General features: G+C 43.6%; 1 protein-coding gene across 5 annotated transcripts in view; it reads right to left on the bottom strand.

Annotated features, from left to right (window-relative positions):
* grid1b (glutamate receptor, ionotropic, delta 1b) overlaps window positions 1-18,206 on the bottom strand; it is a 533,969-nt gene that overhangs the window by 97,177 nt on the left and 418,586 nt on the right. For all 5 annotated transcript variants that reach the window (XR_012591834.1, XM_074619402.1, XM_074619404.1 and 2 more), the window contains exons 7-8: window positions 14,682-14,843; window positions 11,503-11,622 (exon numbers count right to left, since the gene is read on the bottom strand). Coding sequence is in view for 4 of the 5 variants with exons in the window: in XM_074619402.1 (XP_074475503.1) it covers window positions 11,503-11,622; window positions 14,682-14,843 (282 nt within the window). In the remaining variant the exon portion in view is untranslated. The remainder of the gene's footprint in view (window positions 1-11,502; window positions 11,623-14,681; window positions 14,844-18,206) is intronic.

The following is an 18,206-nucleotide window of genomic DNA, read 5'->3' as shown; positions in this document are numbered from 1 at the left end:
CTTTTTATGCAGTTTTATTTATCTGGTAACACTTTACAATACTAAAGTTTGAGTAGTTACAACACAACGAGAGAGGAACACGTCACGGATCAACTGATGAATGCTCTTATATAGCACGTTATACACAAAGCCTCTCTTTTACACTCACACACGACGCTTGCATATGCAAATGTATGTATATATGTATCATTGTAAATCAATTAACAACACAAAACAATGACAGATATTGATCCAGAAACCCTCACAGGTACTGCATTTAGCATAAAACAATATGCTCCAATCATAACATGGCAAACTGCAGCCCAACAGGCAACAACAGCTGTCAGTGTGTCAGTGTGCTGACTTGACTATGACTTTCCCCAAACTGCATGTGATTATCATAAAGTGGGCATGTCTGTAAAGGGGAGACTCGTGGGTACCCATAGAACCCATTTACATTCACATATCTGGAGGTCAGAGGTCAAGGGACCCCTTTGAAAATGGCCATGACAGTTTTTCCTCTCCAGAATATTAGAGTCAGTTTGGAGCGTTATTTAACCTCCTTCACTACAAGCTAGTATGACATGGTTGGTACCGATGGATTCATCAGGTTCTATAGTTTCATATGATACCAGTATCTTCACTCTAACTTTAAAACTGAGCCGCTGCAACCTCCAAAATATCGGCGGCCCATCGGACTTTTAAAAGGTTAATTAAAAATCGCAAGTTGCATTAATGCGTTAAAGAAATTAGTGGCGTTAAAACAAATTTGTGTTAACGTGTTATCATTATTAAACACTGGACCTCACACACACACTCCATACATCTGTTTTCTGTCCTCTTTCACCAGATATTCTCTGATGCGTTTCACTGCTGTGGATCCTGTTTGATGTTTCTAATCTACACAAAGCTTTTGCTCTCTGGGGCCTTTTCAAAGAAAAACACTCCGATATGAATGGAAATGACTTTACATATATGTGTGTTTGTGTTTGTGTGTGTGTGTGTGTTTCCCAGCTTTTGATTTTCTACCTTTTCTTGGTGTTTGATAATTATCACTGTTGCTGCAGGGACTTCACATTCAACCTTCACTGGATTACACAACTAAAAAAATCTGTTTTTCAATCATTTCATGACGTTAACTCTCAGCACACGATGCTTTATTCAGACCATCTCGGAGAGGATTAGAGCACAACGTCGCTGGCTTAGAGCGAAATACAAGAAAGATTCATTTTCAAATGACAACAAACAAAAACAAAAAAGCAACAAGCTCTCAATGATTTATTGTTGTTTTTCCTCCAAACGTGCTCACACAACAACTGCAGAATATCTCAACTACTTTAAATGTTCTGTGGATTTTCTTCGTCCCCCAGAGGACGAATCAAAGTCTTTCTTCCTCATCATTATCAAGCCATAACTTCCACATGCAAACAAGAAATATCAGAATCTAAAGAGGTGGATTACATCAGAATTTACTTAGCAGACCTCAGATCAGATCAGACAACCTGCTGAATTTACACATATTACTAAGGAGAGGAAGTGGAGTTGCAAGCGGAGAGGTCGATGCCTAAACCCCGTCCGACAGGAGTAGGGATGGGTACCGAAACCCGCTACCAAACGAGCCCGGGGGAATTATTTTGAAGACCATAGGATAGATAAGATCCAACGTTAACGCTTGGTTTAGAAAATTACATCATCACGGCTTTCACGTGGTGCGTGAAGGCTCCGCAAGAACCATTAAGAGTACCGTTAAAGTACCGGATCGATAAGCAGTATCGGTGCGAGAGGTCCTGGGTTTAAATCCCGGACGAGCCCCCAATTTGTCACAACCTGGCTCTCAAAGCCATGACAAATAGGGAGACACACCATGGTAACGATTAAATCACCTAATTTATTTAACAAAAGTAGAGTAAATTATGCAAAACAAAAGGATCAAAAGGTATGGAGTGTGAATATCAGTAGTGTAAGGTGTGCATTGAGAATATAAATGGTGTGTGCATGTTGTGAAATGTATAAAACAAGCAAAAGATTAACCAAGGAGAACCTAAGGCCGCCACATGCCCAGCGATGGTGTTTGCGGGGAAAGAGAGAGAGAGAATAAGACATGAGCCTAGGCTTTATAGGCTGGGAACACTGGGCCCAGGTGTTCCCAGAAGGCCCTAATGGCAGGTTAACAGGAACTATACTATATAGGCGACAGCAGGGGTCGCCACAAAGAGTAATAGTACAGTTAAGATCTTAACGATACCCATCCGTGGAAGAGTCGGGTTCTTTGGAAATGCAAATCAAAGCAGGTAAACTCCATCTAAGTATAAATACAATATAAATAAATACTTATTTACTTAGAGAAATATAAACATGTTCAGGATGGGCTCTGAGTCTTTTGGATTTTCTCCTGTATTTCAGTTTTGGTTATTATTATGAATGTGTTCTCTTGTCTATCAGATATAAACCAACGACATCTCTGCAGTTCCTCTGAGGATATATCTGTGATAAGTGTTGATATTTACTCCAGAGTTGCCTGAACTTGTTTATCTGAATCAACATTTATTACAGAACCATATAATCTGACATATGTAGTTTCTTTGAGATACACAAATAACAGGTAAAGGTCCTGACTGAAGGGAAGGTTTCATATGCAGTTACATCTGTTTTTCATCATTCTGTTTCATTCTCAGTCCCGTCATGATCGCTGAGCCTAATTCGCTGTCTCTTTATAGGACGTCCAAGAGCTCAGCGGTCATTCATCACTGCCCACGCCTGATAGAAAATAAAAGACTCCATCTTTAGTGGCTTTGGGGGAAAAAATTAAAAGGGGGAGAAAAACTATCTATCTCGTCCCATGTATTATTCACACAAATTAGCAAGCGTCGAGTTTTCAAAAGGCACAAATTGTTGTTAACGACTCCAAAATTACCTCAGGGATTAGAAATTAGCGCCGTCTGAGGCTCATTTTCATTCTCCAACATTTCTAATGGATTCATTTGGAGAAGGGGCCGGTAACAATGCCGTCCCCATTAACGGACAAAATGAGTGGATAATTTCTATCCTCGACTAAATAATTGCAAAGCTCTTCAGTTAGAGACAAGAGAGAGACTGACGGGGAGAGAAAAGACTCGGCATGATGGTAAACTACATAGAGGACGTGAGCTCACTGAGGTTAGGGGCCGTCGTAGACAGTCATCAGATCAACTTTCTATTCTCTGGAGCTTCCTCTCATCATTTACACAATTAAATCATTCAATACTGACTTTTCTTCAAAAGTCTCAATCTATCATCATTATTGGTTTCCACCCCGTCCGCTAACAGTTACACAGACTCGTGGGTACCCATACAACCCATTTACATTCACATATCTGGAGGTCAGAGGTCAAGGGACCCCTTTGAAAATGGACATGACAGTTTTACCTCGCCAACATTTAGTGTAAGTTTGGAGCATTATCTAACCTCCTTCATGACAAGCTAGTCTGACATGGTTGGTACCGATGGATTCATCAGGTTTTATAGTTTACTATGATACCAGGATCTTCACTCTAGCTTTAAAACTGAGCCGCTACAACCTAAAAATCGCAAGTTGTGTTCAAGAAATTAGTGGCCTTGAAATTAAGTAGCGTTAACGCGTTATCACGTTAACTTTGACAGCCCTATAATTGATTGACTGAGCCTCTTAAAGACAGGAATATCGGTCTCAGAGGGTTAATGCAGAACATGAAGCAGATCAGACAGTTTCTAACAACCTCTGGTACAATCCACATGTAGATATGAATAAAGGTATTTCTGAATGCAGATAGTATCTTTGCGTTACGCTCCAGATTTCCTCCGGACCGCTGAGCTTGTTGCTGGTTTAAACTCCCTTGATTGTATTGACAGCTGCAACACAACACCACTGATGAAATTGAGCTGATCACTAATGGTCTCATTTGTTTATAATCATAATTAAATAGTTTTTAACTTTCCTCATTTTGCAGAGTGACCTGTTAAGGACTCCCTGCAGGACCCTTGAGAGTCCTTAGACCCTAGTTTGGAAAGCACCAGGGCTAAATCAGGGCCCTATTAGAAGTTGGAGAGATTATCTGTCTGCTGTAGTCATCCCAGCGGCCGTCCTCCGTCTGATTAAAAACAGCGATTCACCTACACTCCCTCTGAGGATAGTGGGCGAGAGCATAATGTCTTCTGACACACGTTCCTTCGCCGCCACCAATCGAAAAGGAGGGAGAGGTTTTTTTTCGTGGGAGAGCGATTTACAGACAACAAATTGCTGCGAAGCGACATCAAAAAGTCAATGAGATGAGAAAAGTGAGGACAGATAGATGGAATAACACACGGGGGAGGTCTGAAGGACCAGAGCGCGGCGGCACAAGTTTCCGGGGGAAAGAGGGAAATGACATTTCAATCTCTATCAGGTCTGATGTGGAGGTGGGAGCCAGAGTGGTGTTTCATCTGTGGTGGAAAATTTGCTTTGAGAAATGGGCCCTGGGAGGAGAGAGGAGAGGCGTGGACAGCCGAGGTAGATGGAGATGGAGATTTGGATAACAACAACACTGTAGGGGGAAAATGAATCGAGTAGCTTGATATCTCACCGCCAGGCAGACAACATCTACCTGCACATCAGAAACTCTCTAAAACTTTCCGGCGTGCGATCGACTCACAGCGGCCTCATCTTCCCCTCCCACAAACAGATTTAGACTGCCTAAAGAAATAAGTCCATGTGAGATAAACTGGAGCTGTTTAACTTCTCCGGCTCAGGTAATCCTCCGGAGTTCTGGGATCAGGTGAAAATGCAGGTCTGGAGAACAGAACTTCAGGACAGATGGTCTCCTTTTATTCTTCTAATTAATTGTGTTTGCAAAGCAGACGCCGATACTGTTCTGCTCCAACATTAACCAAGAAAAACATTAACTATCGTCACACTGGAGCCCCGTGACCCTTCATCAATACATACTAGGGCTGTCAAAATTCACGCAACTTGTGATTTTTAGGTTGTAGCGGCTCAGTTTTAAAGCTAGAGTGAAGATACTGGCATCATGTCAAACTAGAAAACCTAGGGATAAAAACCAAGCTGGCGACGGCCAAAATGCCGAACTCAAGGCTCCTAAACCGCAGTTCACAAACCAATGGGTGACGTCACGGTGACTACGTCCACTTCTTATTTAGGGATGCACCGATGCCACTTTTTTTCAGACCGAGTACAGGTACTTACATTTGGGACTGTCCTCAGTGCGTTGTGCCGCGGCCCACGTAAAAGGCGCCAGGGGTCTGTGGCGATGTCGGCAACCCACCTGACCCGTATTGAAACACGAACCAAGGAGTCTAACGCACGCCCGAGTCAGAGGGTGCAAGCAAAACCCTGTGGCGCAATGAAAGTGAGGGCCAGCACGCGCCGGCTGAGGTGGGATCCCGGCCCCGCAAGGTTGAGCGCACCAGCGGCCCGTCTCGCCCGCACCGTTGGGGAGGTGGAGCCTGAGCGCGTTCAATAGGACCCGGAAGACGCTGACGAGAGGTTAACGTCACGCTGCTGTAAAGTTGTATCAGTGTCGTTGTATCGGAACCGATACCCGATACTGGTATCGGTATCTAGTACCTGGTAACTGGTACGCGGCGTTTGTCGCTCTTTATACTTCCTGGTTCACAATCAGGTAGATTAAATACAGATTGATTTTGTGGAATATATGTGAATTACAGTGCATTACGTTTTGTAGGTAGAGCCACGAACGCTGGATGAGAAACAGCCTGCCCTGATATAAGTCTCATCCTGGTTATGATCTGATGAAAGCTGGTTATTCATGTTCCTTCCATGACTCCAACATAATATAGGTTTCAAAGCTGCTGCATGCATCATTCACAGATGCTCGTTGTCATATCATGAATTGGAACTAACTGTAGACGATGCCGAAGTAAAAATGCCTCGATTGGCTCCAATCTGCAGCCTGTAGATCATCCCAGACGTCCTTACATTGATATAAAGACCTATTTTAGTAAAAGTGGTTTTGTCATCACTAAGAAAATAAGCAGTTTATTGTTGTGTGTTCTTACAGCTGTGTTTCTTATAGCCTGTTCATCTTATACGGGTCATTATGCGTGGAAGCTCACATGCATTATGTTTTATTTAGATATATGTTGGTGAACAGTGTGTGAGGCACTAAACAGCACACCAGAGACCTGCATGCATTGTGTTTATAATAATCTGTCTTCATGCTCCTGTGTGTGTGTGTGTGTGTGTGTGTGTGTGTGTGTGTGTGTGTGTGTGAGAGGGCTAATAACTGGGAGGTCCTCATTAAGTGTGTGTGTGTGTTTATATTGGAGATATATTTCTGTGCACGTTGGGGTAATAATAATAAGTATTGGTGTGTGTGTGTGTGTGTGTGTGTGTGTGTGTATGTGTGTGTGTGTGTGTGTGTGAGCTATGGGCATGTGCTCTCCTAATGGCAATTATGCAACACAGAGGGACTCATAACTCAGGATGAGAAGCCAGGTGATTAAATCTTCATCACTGCAGCAACTGCTGTGTGTGTGTGTGTATGTGTGTGTGTGTGTGTGTGTGTGTGTGTGTGTCCTTATAACCTCACCAACGGCACCTGCAAGCTGCTAAATCATCTAAATTGTTATGTATGCTTGTAAAACAGAGTGTAAATAAAATAATGCACATACGTGTGCAGCCCCTCCTACAGAGTTATGTTCCCACCAGTGGGCGACCTCGGGGTCGGAGAAGTGAAGCCAACGCTGAAAACCTGCATTCTCTCTACAGCCAGCAGGGGGCGACTCCTCTGGTTGTATAGAAGTCTATGAGAAAATGAGCCTCCTTCTCTCTTGATTTATTACCTCAGTAAACATTGTAAACATGAGTTTATGGTCTCAATCACTAGTTTCAAGTCTTCTTCAATACAGCATGATGTTCATTGAGTAAATGATGGTCCCATTTAGAGTCAGATAGACCATAAAGCAGGGGATGCAACGGCCAAAAACCAAGATGGCGACGCCCAAAAACCAAGATGGCGACGGCCAAAAACCAAGATGGCGACGGCCAGAAACCAAGATGGCGACGGCCAGAAACCAAGATGGCGACGGCAAAAAACCAAGATGGCGACGGCCAAAATGCCAAACTCGAGGCTTCAAAACCGTCGTCCACAAACGGTGACGTCACGGTGACTACGTCTGTTTCGTTTCCCTCAAAACGTAACTGCAGTTTGTCAGGAATGTGATCATTCAAAGAGAGCATGTCCGTGTTTTATAGAACCAAACACACAGAAGGAGGAAGTTCTGTAACTTCAGCTCGTATATTGAGTTTTAATACTTTAACTTTTGATCAGACAGATCAGTGGGTTCGGTGGGTTTGGTGGGTTTGGTGGGTTTTGGTGGGTTTGGTGGGTTTGGTGGGTTTTGGTGGGTTTGGTGGGTTTTGGTGGGTTTGGTGGGTTTGGTGGGTTTGGTGGGTTTTGGTGAGTTTGGTGGGTTTGGTAGGTTTGGTGGGTTTTGGTGGGTTTTGGTGGGTTTGGTGGGTTTGGTGGGTTTTGGTGGGTTTGGTGGGTTTTGGTGGGTTTGGTGGGTTTTGGTGGGTTTGGTGGGTTTGGTGGGTTTTGGTGAGTTTGGTGTGTTTGGTGTGTTTGGTGGGTTTTTGGTGGGTTTGGTGGGTTTGGTGGGTTTTTGGTGGGTTTGGTGGTTTTGGTGGTGAAGCAGCGCTGCTTGTTGTCAACACATAAATTGATTTGAAGAGACTCACCTGAGCGGAGCGATCCGCCGCTCCACTCACAGAATCTCTCATTTAAACTGGAAATGAGAAAAATCACATCACATCTCTCCATCTGTCACCGGTTTCATTACTTTTCCTTTGATTGCATTTATGCAGGTGAATCTTACTGTTTGTATTATTATTATTATTATTATACACTTTATCAGATTATATCCTTCCATCACTGATCCATCCTTCCTAACGTTCCTGAACTCTTCCTTCCTCTGCTCCTATTTCCTTTACTTCTTTATCTCTAATCCTTCTTTTCATTTCCTTTCTTTTCATTTACCATCATTTGTTTTTCTTTCCTTTTGGTTCTTTTTTTATTTTCATTTTCAGTTATAGTCACAATTATTTGAAGTTGTAAAAGTCTTACATTGATGTCATAATATAATAAAAATAATCAATATAATAATATAAATAGTTATTACACGGTCCGTATTTGTCGATTAGTCGACTAATCAGTTGTTTTGTTTTTTTCTTAGTATTTATAATAACCATCATTTATAAATGGTAAAATGAAAATTGTTAATTAAAATTGGTTAACAATGAATTGATAATTAATAATGCTAATGTTAATGTTATCTTATCATTAGTTTTTGTCATATGAAGTAATCAGTTTCAAAAATATGTATTTTATCATAGCTGCTAAAAGACGATAACAATTACATTCTGATTAGTAAAGTATTTATTAACAGTTTATTGTTGTACACATAGTATTTCATAAACTATATTAAGTATTTGTTAAATATTACCAAATGATTTGTTAAGTATTTATTAACCATTTAACAAGGTATTATAACAACAACTTTATAATAAGACATCCAAATTATGTTTATAGAGTTTACAAATAATGTATTACATTTTTACCAATAATATCCTAATAATTAACAAATACTTATATACTCAAATAAATAAATGAATAAATAAATACAGTATATAAAGTATAGAAAATGTAATAATGTGTACAAAATGTGTTAAAATAACATATTATAGCATTATTAATAATTAGTAAAAGAATATTAATTATTATTTCATTGTTTGTTAACAGTAAAATAACTAATAACATTTTAATTATCAATTTACCATTTATAAATACAAAAATAATATTATAAAGTGTTACCAGATTTATTTTAGCCGAAAAGTCATTTTTTTCACGCTGAATGATTTATTTCCGAGATTTAAAGTGGTGCGTTTGTGTGATTCTTTGTGGAGGAAACCACTTTAACTGTGCAATTCAATGCAGCATAATGTCACATAAGACAGTCATGTAATCCTTTATTAAATATTACATAATAAACATGTTCAATCAGTGGAAATTAGATTAATTGAACCAGTTTAGCTCCTTTCACACGGAGGGTATGATACATGATATTATTAGACTGAACACCTACAGGTCATCACCGCTGAGATTCAGGTGATGCACGGGACCGCAGCGATGACATGTTTAAAGTTACTGCTGAGGTAAGACGGCGCAGACGCACGTCAGAACTCGTCAGAGCGTTAATTAAAACCTCATTCGTCCTGTTAGATATTGATTGGTTTACCGGCGAGGGACGCGTCCTGTTAATCAAGGTTAACGCAACACGGTTAAACAACTTTTCAATAATTGGAAAAATTAATGAAGTGAGAAGTGTTGAATAAATGATGACTGTCTACATTCACAGAGGGAGACACAGTACTATAAATCTGTCTGTTCAACAACTACAACACTGGCTCAGGAGATATGTTGGTGTTGCATGCTAACTAAATGTAATCTTAATATGACGTTGAAGTTGCATTAATGCGTTAAAGAAATTAGTCCTACTTCCGTTACATCTCTGTTACCTCTGATGACGTGCTGACCAGTTTTTTACCAAGAATGAATAAACCGTGCACATCTAATCCCAGTGGGACACACAGCATACACATGATGACATTACACTCTCTCTCGTCTGTGTTCCTGTATACGACGTGTTGCGTATCACCGATGGGCACACAGCCGACATGACATTCAACAGCATCAACAACAACAATAACAGCCTGCAGCGCTCCTCTGTTCACGACAAGGCAGCGCTGTGACACTGAACAAACACACCACGACACAATGACATCTGTATAAAACACCTTTCCTCACACAGCTTAGTTAGTACTTTACAAGGTACAGATATATTAATGCAGCTTTGAGACATGGTTAAAACAAATAAAAAGCAAAATCTTTCCATGATTATGCAAATGTGGCTGCGTTTTGACAGTATGTGTGAGTATATTGTTGTTGTGTGTGGCTGTCAGCGCTGATCTTTGTGAATTGGAGTGCTTTTTTGCATAGAAAGGGGATGATTTTGCACCAAATGTCGGCGTATTACCTCATTTAAATAGGTGTAAATATCACCGGAGCACAGAGACGCTGTCTGCTTGGCAGCTCAGTTAAAGGTGCATCTCACCCTTTGAGGTGCTTTGTGAATTACACGGTTTATTTTGGTCTCATTTGTGCAGGTTTTAACGGACGCAAACGCCACGCCATCCTTCTGTGAATTCACCCCTCAGTGTGTATGTGTGTGTGTGTGTGTGTGGAAGAGAGCGAGACGCAGTGAAAACGTGTGGAGATGTACTGAATGTGTGATCGTGTGAGTCTGAGATGTTTGTGTCAGACTGAGCTGCTGGCAGTTCTTCAGTTCAGGAACCCAAGTTTCTTAAACAGCCAAAAATATAACGTCATCATAGATGTTCTTCTGGTTTCAGACCTCTGAAGCACCAACAACATCTAAAGATGGTGACGTCTTGATCGTGTTACTGCATATTATCACAAAGCTTGTTCCTGGTCGAGAATATTAGAATCACTGAAACTTAGTCGGATCAGGGAGGGAGAGAGAGACTTATGGTACGAGTCCACATGGGCGTCCTAGCATTGGGCTGCCTGCTACCAGCTTTCACACCAGAACCAACATGACGCCTCGTTTGGAAACTTCTTTCTCGTATATTACGAAAATATGTCACTGAAATGTGTTTCTGAAAACATCTGAGGTGAACAATAAGCCACGCCGTCGCTGAATGTCGTCGTTTTAGATCAACAACGGTTGGTTTAAAAGTTTCTTGTGAGGTTCCAGAGGCGGTGAGTCGCGCCGGACGCCCCTGATTTGCATAAAGTAGCCCTGACCTCAACTTTATGCAAATGAGGAGCAGCCAACAAATGTGCTACCAGAATGCATTGCACGGCTTTTTACATAGAAAATTAATGGGAAGCGTGGAAAGGACAGAGCCTGTGGATACGAACCATTAAGCGGAAGTTGTGGTACGTGTCCACAACCTCCGTCCTTTCCACGCTTCCCATTCATTTTCTATGTAAACATCTGTGCAATGCATTCTGGTAGCGTAGCGTAGCTGCGTCCTTGAGTACGTGAGGATCCGTTGGGGTCCACATGATGTGAATGTCGTCACAGCTGTCTGCGTGTGCGTCGGTTGGGGAGTGTAATCGAGGCTTAACGGTAACTAATAATATAGGTAGCTGGCTTGCAAACATTAGCATAGCCACCCTTTGACTGCTAAATGAAACTAACTTTCAAATATTATTTCTTCATATCAGGACACCATATCATTCATCATTTACCAGAACAACTCGCTCAACATCAACCGCCATCCACTTTAAAGTAGCTTAACTTATGCTAAATGTCTGCTGGCAAAATCTAATCCTCCTCCCACAGAGAGAAGGAAACTATTAAACTGAATAATAACAAAAATCTGATTTTGACACACGTAGGCGATGTCGCCTCTGCACCGCCTCCTTCCGCCTCAGCGGTCAAAGTGAAACGCCGTGAACTCACCCTCTTGATGTCCTTGCCGAAGGTCTCGCTGAAGCTGGAGCCGAGGATCTCGAACTGGACGTGAGAGTTGGCGCCGCCGTCCTTAAAATCCATGTTACCGGTCAGACCTGTGATGTTGCCCTGAAGGGACGAGACGAGAGAGACACGGAGAGAGAGGACTTCAAAAACCATGAAGGATTATCTGGACACATTCACTTTCTCTCTGCTAAAAGTGTTATCAATAAACATCAGTCTCCTTTTATCTGGACCTCTTACTTGTGTGGCATGACAGGGGGTTTGTTTCCTACTGACTTTACTGAACTCTAAGTGGTGTCATAGGACTTATTTTCTAATTGTCACACGGGTTTGGAAAGGACTGACACACCTGGGTTAGGCGTCGGATCAGACAGCAGTGACACATTGAGACTTCCACGCTGCAGCACAGAGGACAGAACAGAAACTAACGGCTACTTCATTAAACTCTATTTCATCTTGTACCCGTTGTGAAAGAGGCCTTGCCAGTATTGTTAACTTTAATGTTCATGCAGATAAAATATAATGAAGTGACAGAGGAGAGCAGGATGAAGGGAGGAAGACGATGAGGAGATATTAAAGGGGGGTCAAAGAGAGAAATGAAGGAGGGAGAGGAAAAACAACTCTCTAGCGTCTGTATGAGACGCACCGGGCTTTCAACTCTCGTAGTATAAAGACAGAGAAAGTCTGGACGTTCACCCTGGAGGCCGAGGCCGCTGTTCCTAAACCTATTGAGACCAAGTCAACGTTGATTTATTTTACCGTAGTTATGTAATTTATGTACTTAAAGGGACTCTATGTAAGAATCAGAAATTGCTTGTTAACAGCGACACCTGTGGCCGTTAAGTCGCTCACGCTTGTGCTCGCTCTACATAGACATGAAGGAGCATCACTCAACACAGTGAGGAGACACACGTAAACAAACACAAGACTTTCAACCAGGAGACCGCGGTTCATGTCCCGTGTGACACTAAAAGTAACGTCGACTTATTTTGTCACGCGAGTCACTAGTTAGTGAAGTAACTAACTAAGTGGTTGTGTTGCTTAACTTCCTGTGGAAACGGAAGTTTATTTTGAAAGGACACTATGGATGTAACGAGCGTCCCTCGTCCGTGCAAAAGTAACGCTAGAGGGGTACAGCGTGCATCGGTCTCCGATGCCGGGGGGCGCTGACCAAGCGGTAGTATTTGACGCGTTGGTAGTGAGAACGTCTTCATCACTCGTAGAAAATGTTGCCTCTGTGACCTTTCAAACTGCTGCTGTACCTTTAATATCAAGCTGCTTCCCATGATGCTTTGTGAGCTGCTAATGTGTGTGATATTGATGTGAGAGTGACGACCCGAGGGACACGAAGCACACTGAACGCACATATATATCCCCATGGAAACCAAGGAGCGTATTAATGAAAGCTCAGCGACGTCTCCTCGTTGATCAGTCGCCTCCATGTAGAACACACAGTGTGAGAGACGTATGACGGACGCATCGTATAAAATACCGTTAGGCGCTGACGCAGCAGCTGAAAAGGCCACGGATGAAATGTCGCTTCATGTCGGATGTATAAAGCGAGACTGAAGACGCCCATCACTGCAGGCCCAGCCGGCTAAATGTTGGTCTGTGAGCTGCTAAAGGTCGCCGTCACCGTCACCTGGAGGAGAGTAATGCTCCATAATGTTTGTTTTGGTTTGCCAGCAGCTTGCTACAGAGTCAGCGATGCTTCCAGTCCTCCATCTGTCTTCCCGACTATAAAGAAATACCGCAGCATCACCGTGTGGCTATTTGTACAACAGAGGCAGCGTTTTCCTGATCTCAGGTCCGTCAGTACGTCTGATTGTGATGGAGGACATCGTTTGTAAAGGAGACAAAGGTCATGAGAGACGTAATAAAACATGAAGTTACGGACGTGGCAGCGAAAATAAAACAGGGAAACAATCACACCTCTAACACACAGGAGAGGAACAAGGTTTGAGTAGATTCATCAGCAGAAACATCTTTCACCAATCAGAGCGTGAGAACGAGAACACGGGTCGTTGATGACGGACGACTTCCTCGTTAACACAGAACCAGTTTATTCTTTTATTTATTTAAGGTTGTTATTAATCTAATCACGCTGTAATCGTATCCTCCACACGGAGCCTTCAAAGGTTTTTATCAATTCAATCTTTAACAGAAAACGACACCTTACTGTCCGTTTGAAGCTACGCTGACGCTACAGAGGAGATCAAAGCTATTAGTGTCGGCTAACACGCAATCACATTCAATCTGTTCATCAGTCCGACAGCCTCCAACAGAGTATCACCACAACACCTCAACTCTTTCATCAACTGTCGCCATATCGGAGCTTCATTTGTGCAGAAAATAACATATTTCTGTAATATCACAAATACAAATATTACTTATTTATTGAATACAAAATAAATATTTGTATAACCATTAATAGATTCTAACTTAGAGAGAAATACTGAAGGAGGTGAATCAGCTGGAAAAGCTGCAGATCATTGGAGAGGTTTGCATGTTCTGACCCTGAACGCATCATGAGACTGAATAAAACTGTTGTGGTGCGCCGTGGCCCTGAATGCATCATGTGCCTGAATAAAGTGAAACTGCTGTGGCCCTGAACACATCATGAGACTGAATAAAGGTAAACTGCTGTGGTGTGTTGTGTCCCTGAACGCATCATGAGACTGAATTAAAAACTGCTGTGGTGCGCTGTGGCCTTGAACGCATCTTGAGACTGTATAAAGGTAAACTGCTGTGGTGTGTTCTGGCCCTGAACGCATCGTGAGACTGAATAAGGGAAACTGTTTGTGGTGCACTGTGGCCTTGAACGCATCTTGAGACTGAATAAAGGTAAACTGCTGTGGTGTGTTCTGGCCCTGAACGCATCGTGAGACTGTATAAAGGCAAACTGCTGTGGTGTGTTCTGGCCCTGAACGCATCGTGAGACTGTATAAAGACAAACTGCTGTGGTGTGTTCTGGCCCTGAACGCATCGTGAGACTGTATAAAGACAAACTGCTGTGGTGTGTTCTGGCCCTGAACGCATCATGAGACTGAATTAAAAACTGCTGTGGTGTTTTCTGGCCCTGAACGCATCATGAGACTGAATCAAGGGAAACTGTTGTGGTGTGTTGTGGCCCTGAACGCATCATGAGACTGTAGTGTTTGTACCTTCTGGATGGTCTCCAGCATGGACCAGCCTCCGTTCCACGGCTTGGTGGACTTCCTGATGCAGTTGAGGCTGGCCATGCTGTGCCACTTCCTGTCCTCCAACTTCCTGTAGAAGGCGTTGGCGAGCATCAGCACGCTGTCGTACAGGTAGAGGTTGGACACCTGGAGGGAGGAGACAGAGGAGAGTTTAAAAACTATATACTGTATGTATTGAATAGGTATTCATGGAGGACTGTATAGGTGTTGGTTGCAGGTAGCGAGAACACTCAGGACGCTCTTATAGGGTTGATTCCTCCTTTTACTGAATAGTCTTTAACATAACAGCACAGTATTCCTCACACAGGCTTACAGGTTTCCATTTGAACAAGGTGTGATCTTGAATGTGTGGTCTATAACAAGAACATAAGAAAATGCCACATTATAATTATTCTATTAACCAGTTATATTTGACTTAAATTGCTTATTATTATTACTACATTAAATCAGGTAGAGATATATAAAGGAAGAAATGATACTTACTGCTGCTTTAAGTTGCAGTACAAACATGCTTCCAAGTCATTTAAACATATATAGCAGAATGCCAACATTATCTACATCTAACAGTGTACCAGAAAAGAGCAGCTAACGGCATCAGCATGGACAGATTAGCTCAGCATCTGTAAAACAGCCCCAAACACATGAACCCAAAGTCTCATTCAAAGTCCTGTTCAGTGGGAAATAGCTGCATTTACTCACTTTTCATCAGAGACGCACACAAATCACACCACAGCTGCAGTAAAGTCCACTTTTTACTCTCTCTGTTCAACATGCTTCTGGCTCTGCCTCTCTCTCTCTCTCTCTCTCTTAATTACTGAGTGCACAGCTCCATGTGCTCAATAGAGCAGCTTCACATTCTGCCACAGAGGGCGCTGTTACAACAGTCAATAGCCTTTCCAACAGTATGCATATGTTTTATGTCTGCAGCAAGATCGCTCTCTAGATATCAACAAGAGAAGAAATAAAGATGTATTATTAAAGGGACTATTTGTAACTTTCAGAAATGCTTCTTAACAGCGACACCTGTGGCCGTGAAATCAACGAAAGTCAGCGTCGGGCTCGCGCTTGCTCGCTCTAAATATACCTGAACGAGCATCGCTCAACACAGTGAGGAGACACACGTCAGCTAAAAGCACAATATCACTCTATATTTCAGCTGCTTAGCAGTAATGTTAGCTGACCAGACCAAGGTCTCTCCATGAACATGATTTAGATCTGATCCTAGTGTTGGCTTTTCCTGCCTCAGTGCAGGCTGAGGCAGCGGGGCTCTCCAGCGTGTCTCCCTGCTCTCTCCGCCCGCAGCCGGAGAGAGCAGAGGAGACACCGGCACCCGGTCGGTAACGAGACAACAACGTAACTCTCTGCACAGTTCGGTCACTTCACAAGACACGGAAAACCTCTGTTGGTCTGGAGGAGCTGCAGCAGTTATTTCTGCACAAACGTCCACTGAACATTCACTAGATATTCTCAGAGCTAAACTAACTCTTCTGCAGTGTGGAGTGTGCAGCATGCACGTCTAGAGGTGGAGCGAGCTGAGCTGTCTGAGTGAAGGCGAGCAGGCAGAGGAGGGTACAGCGGCTACACGCGAACGCTCATATGCGAGCGCGCATGTGTGACAACCCGCTACGTTTATGCGCGTACAAAGTTACAAATAGTCCCTTTAAGATAAAAGATATATTGACACGCCGTCCCCGGTGGTCCAACAGTAACACTAGAGGCGTACCGCGTGCGCCAGTCTCCAATAACAGAATCAAACTAACCGATCGATGCAGCGGCAGACCGGCAACTCCCGTGTTCTGAGAGGTAAAATTACTGTTTTTGTGAAAGGAGTATGGTGGCTTTGAAGACAGCGATATGATAACGGCTTCTATTCATTGTCATCACACAGCCCTTTCTGACAACGCTCTCTTCTAAGCCACCAGACTCCATTCACAAAAACAGTAATTTTACCTCTCAGAACACAGGAGTAAACCTACAACCCCACTTCTTTCAGTTATTTCCAAACGTAGCTCAGCTAACGTTGACTCAGCTAGTGCGAGCGTTCACATTAGGGATGCACTGAGACCACTTTTTTTCAGACCGAGTACAAGTACTTACATTTGGGTACTCGCCGATACCGAGTACCGATACGAGTACTTCTCTGAGCCAAAAGACCCTCGTTAACAGCCAGCTGGAGGCTGTGAGCGACACACGGCAGGCTGGGGAGTCCCGCATACGAGGCGGTGCGCCGCGACCGGCTCTAGGTCGGCTTGGAAAGGCTCGCGGCTGCAGCTTTACAGCGCTCCCCGCCCGGACCTCGCCGCACCGTGACGGGGCTCCCTGCTCCCGGTGCGACTGTCAACCGGGGTGGACTGTCCTCAGTGCGCCCAAACCGCATCGTGCCTTCCTCGGCGGGGCTCGGCCCACATAAAAGGCGCCAGGGGTCTACGGCGATGTCGGCAACCCACCCGACCCGTCTTGAAACACGGACCAAGGAGTCTAACGCACACGCGAGTCAGAGGGTGCAAGGAAAACACAGGGGGTCGTGTGCACTACCGACCCGTCTCACCGTCTGGGAGGTGGAGTGAGAGTAAAGTGGTATCGGAGCCTTTTGCGAGTACGAGTACATGAGCACAGTATCGGACCCGATACCCGATACCCGATACTGGTATCAGTGCATCCCTAGTTCACATCATTGATAACCTTATCGATTAGGAAATTAATATTTCCAAGAGTTTCCCTGAAGCTGCCTCACCATCACCTGCAATTTTATTTTACATTCTTCATGCATTGCATTGTGGGACAATCATCACATCAAGTGTCTTTTACTGCACCGGCCACATGTGTGACACAGCTGGATGCTGCATCATCTACACACACACACACACACTCAGTGGATGGTGTGGAGATGACAGTCAGCTCGTCGCCAGCCTGTCCACATGTGATCATGTCGTGTCTCACCCAGGGCTGCAGAGGGTCGAGGAAACACACTGTGACAAATCACACACACACACACACACACACACACACACACACACACACACACACACACACACACACACACACACACACACACACACACACACACTGACACGTCAAAGCAGCGAGCAGAGACCAAACGCAGGGTGACAAATGAGCATCGCTCTGTCCAGATGAGTACAGCTGACTGGCATGAAGTCCATGCAGCACGCTGCCTGAGGGCACACTGTGACAAATCGCACACGCACACATGCACACACACACACACACACACACACACACACACACACACACACACACACACACACACACACACATACAGCCTCTTTTGTCATGGAAAAGCTGAATCTGAAGAGAACAATAGGCAGAGACAGCAGAAAAAGGAAAACCATAATTGAAGCAATCTGCAGGATCCTTGTGTTGTTGAAAAGGTTCAATCTGTGACCCGAATGTAAAACAGCGAGCAGGAAGCTGCTGCTGACGCTCCTCCACTGACTGACAGCTGTTTGAATAACAACAGACAACAACTGA

The sequence above is a fragment of the Sebastes fasciatus genome, chromosome 20 (assembly GCF_043250625.1).
Source record: "Sebastes fasciatus isolate fSebFas1 chromosome 20, fSebFas1.pri, whole genome shotgun sequence".
NCBI lineage: Eukaryota > Metazoa > Chordata > Actinopteri > Perciformes > Sebastidae > Sebastes > Sebastes fasciatus.
Note: the sequence above shows the minus strand (reverse complement) of the source record. Positions and strands in the feature narration are given on the sequence as shown.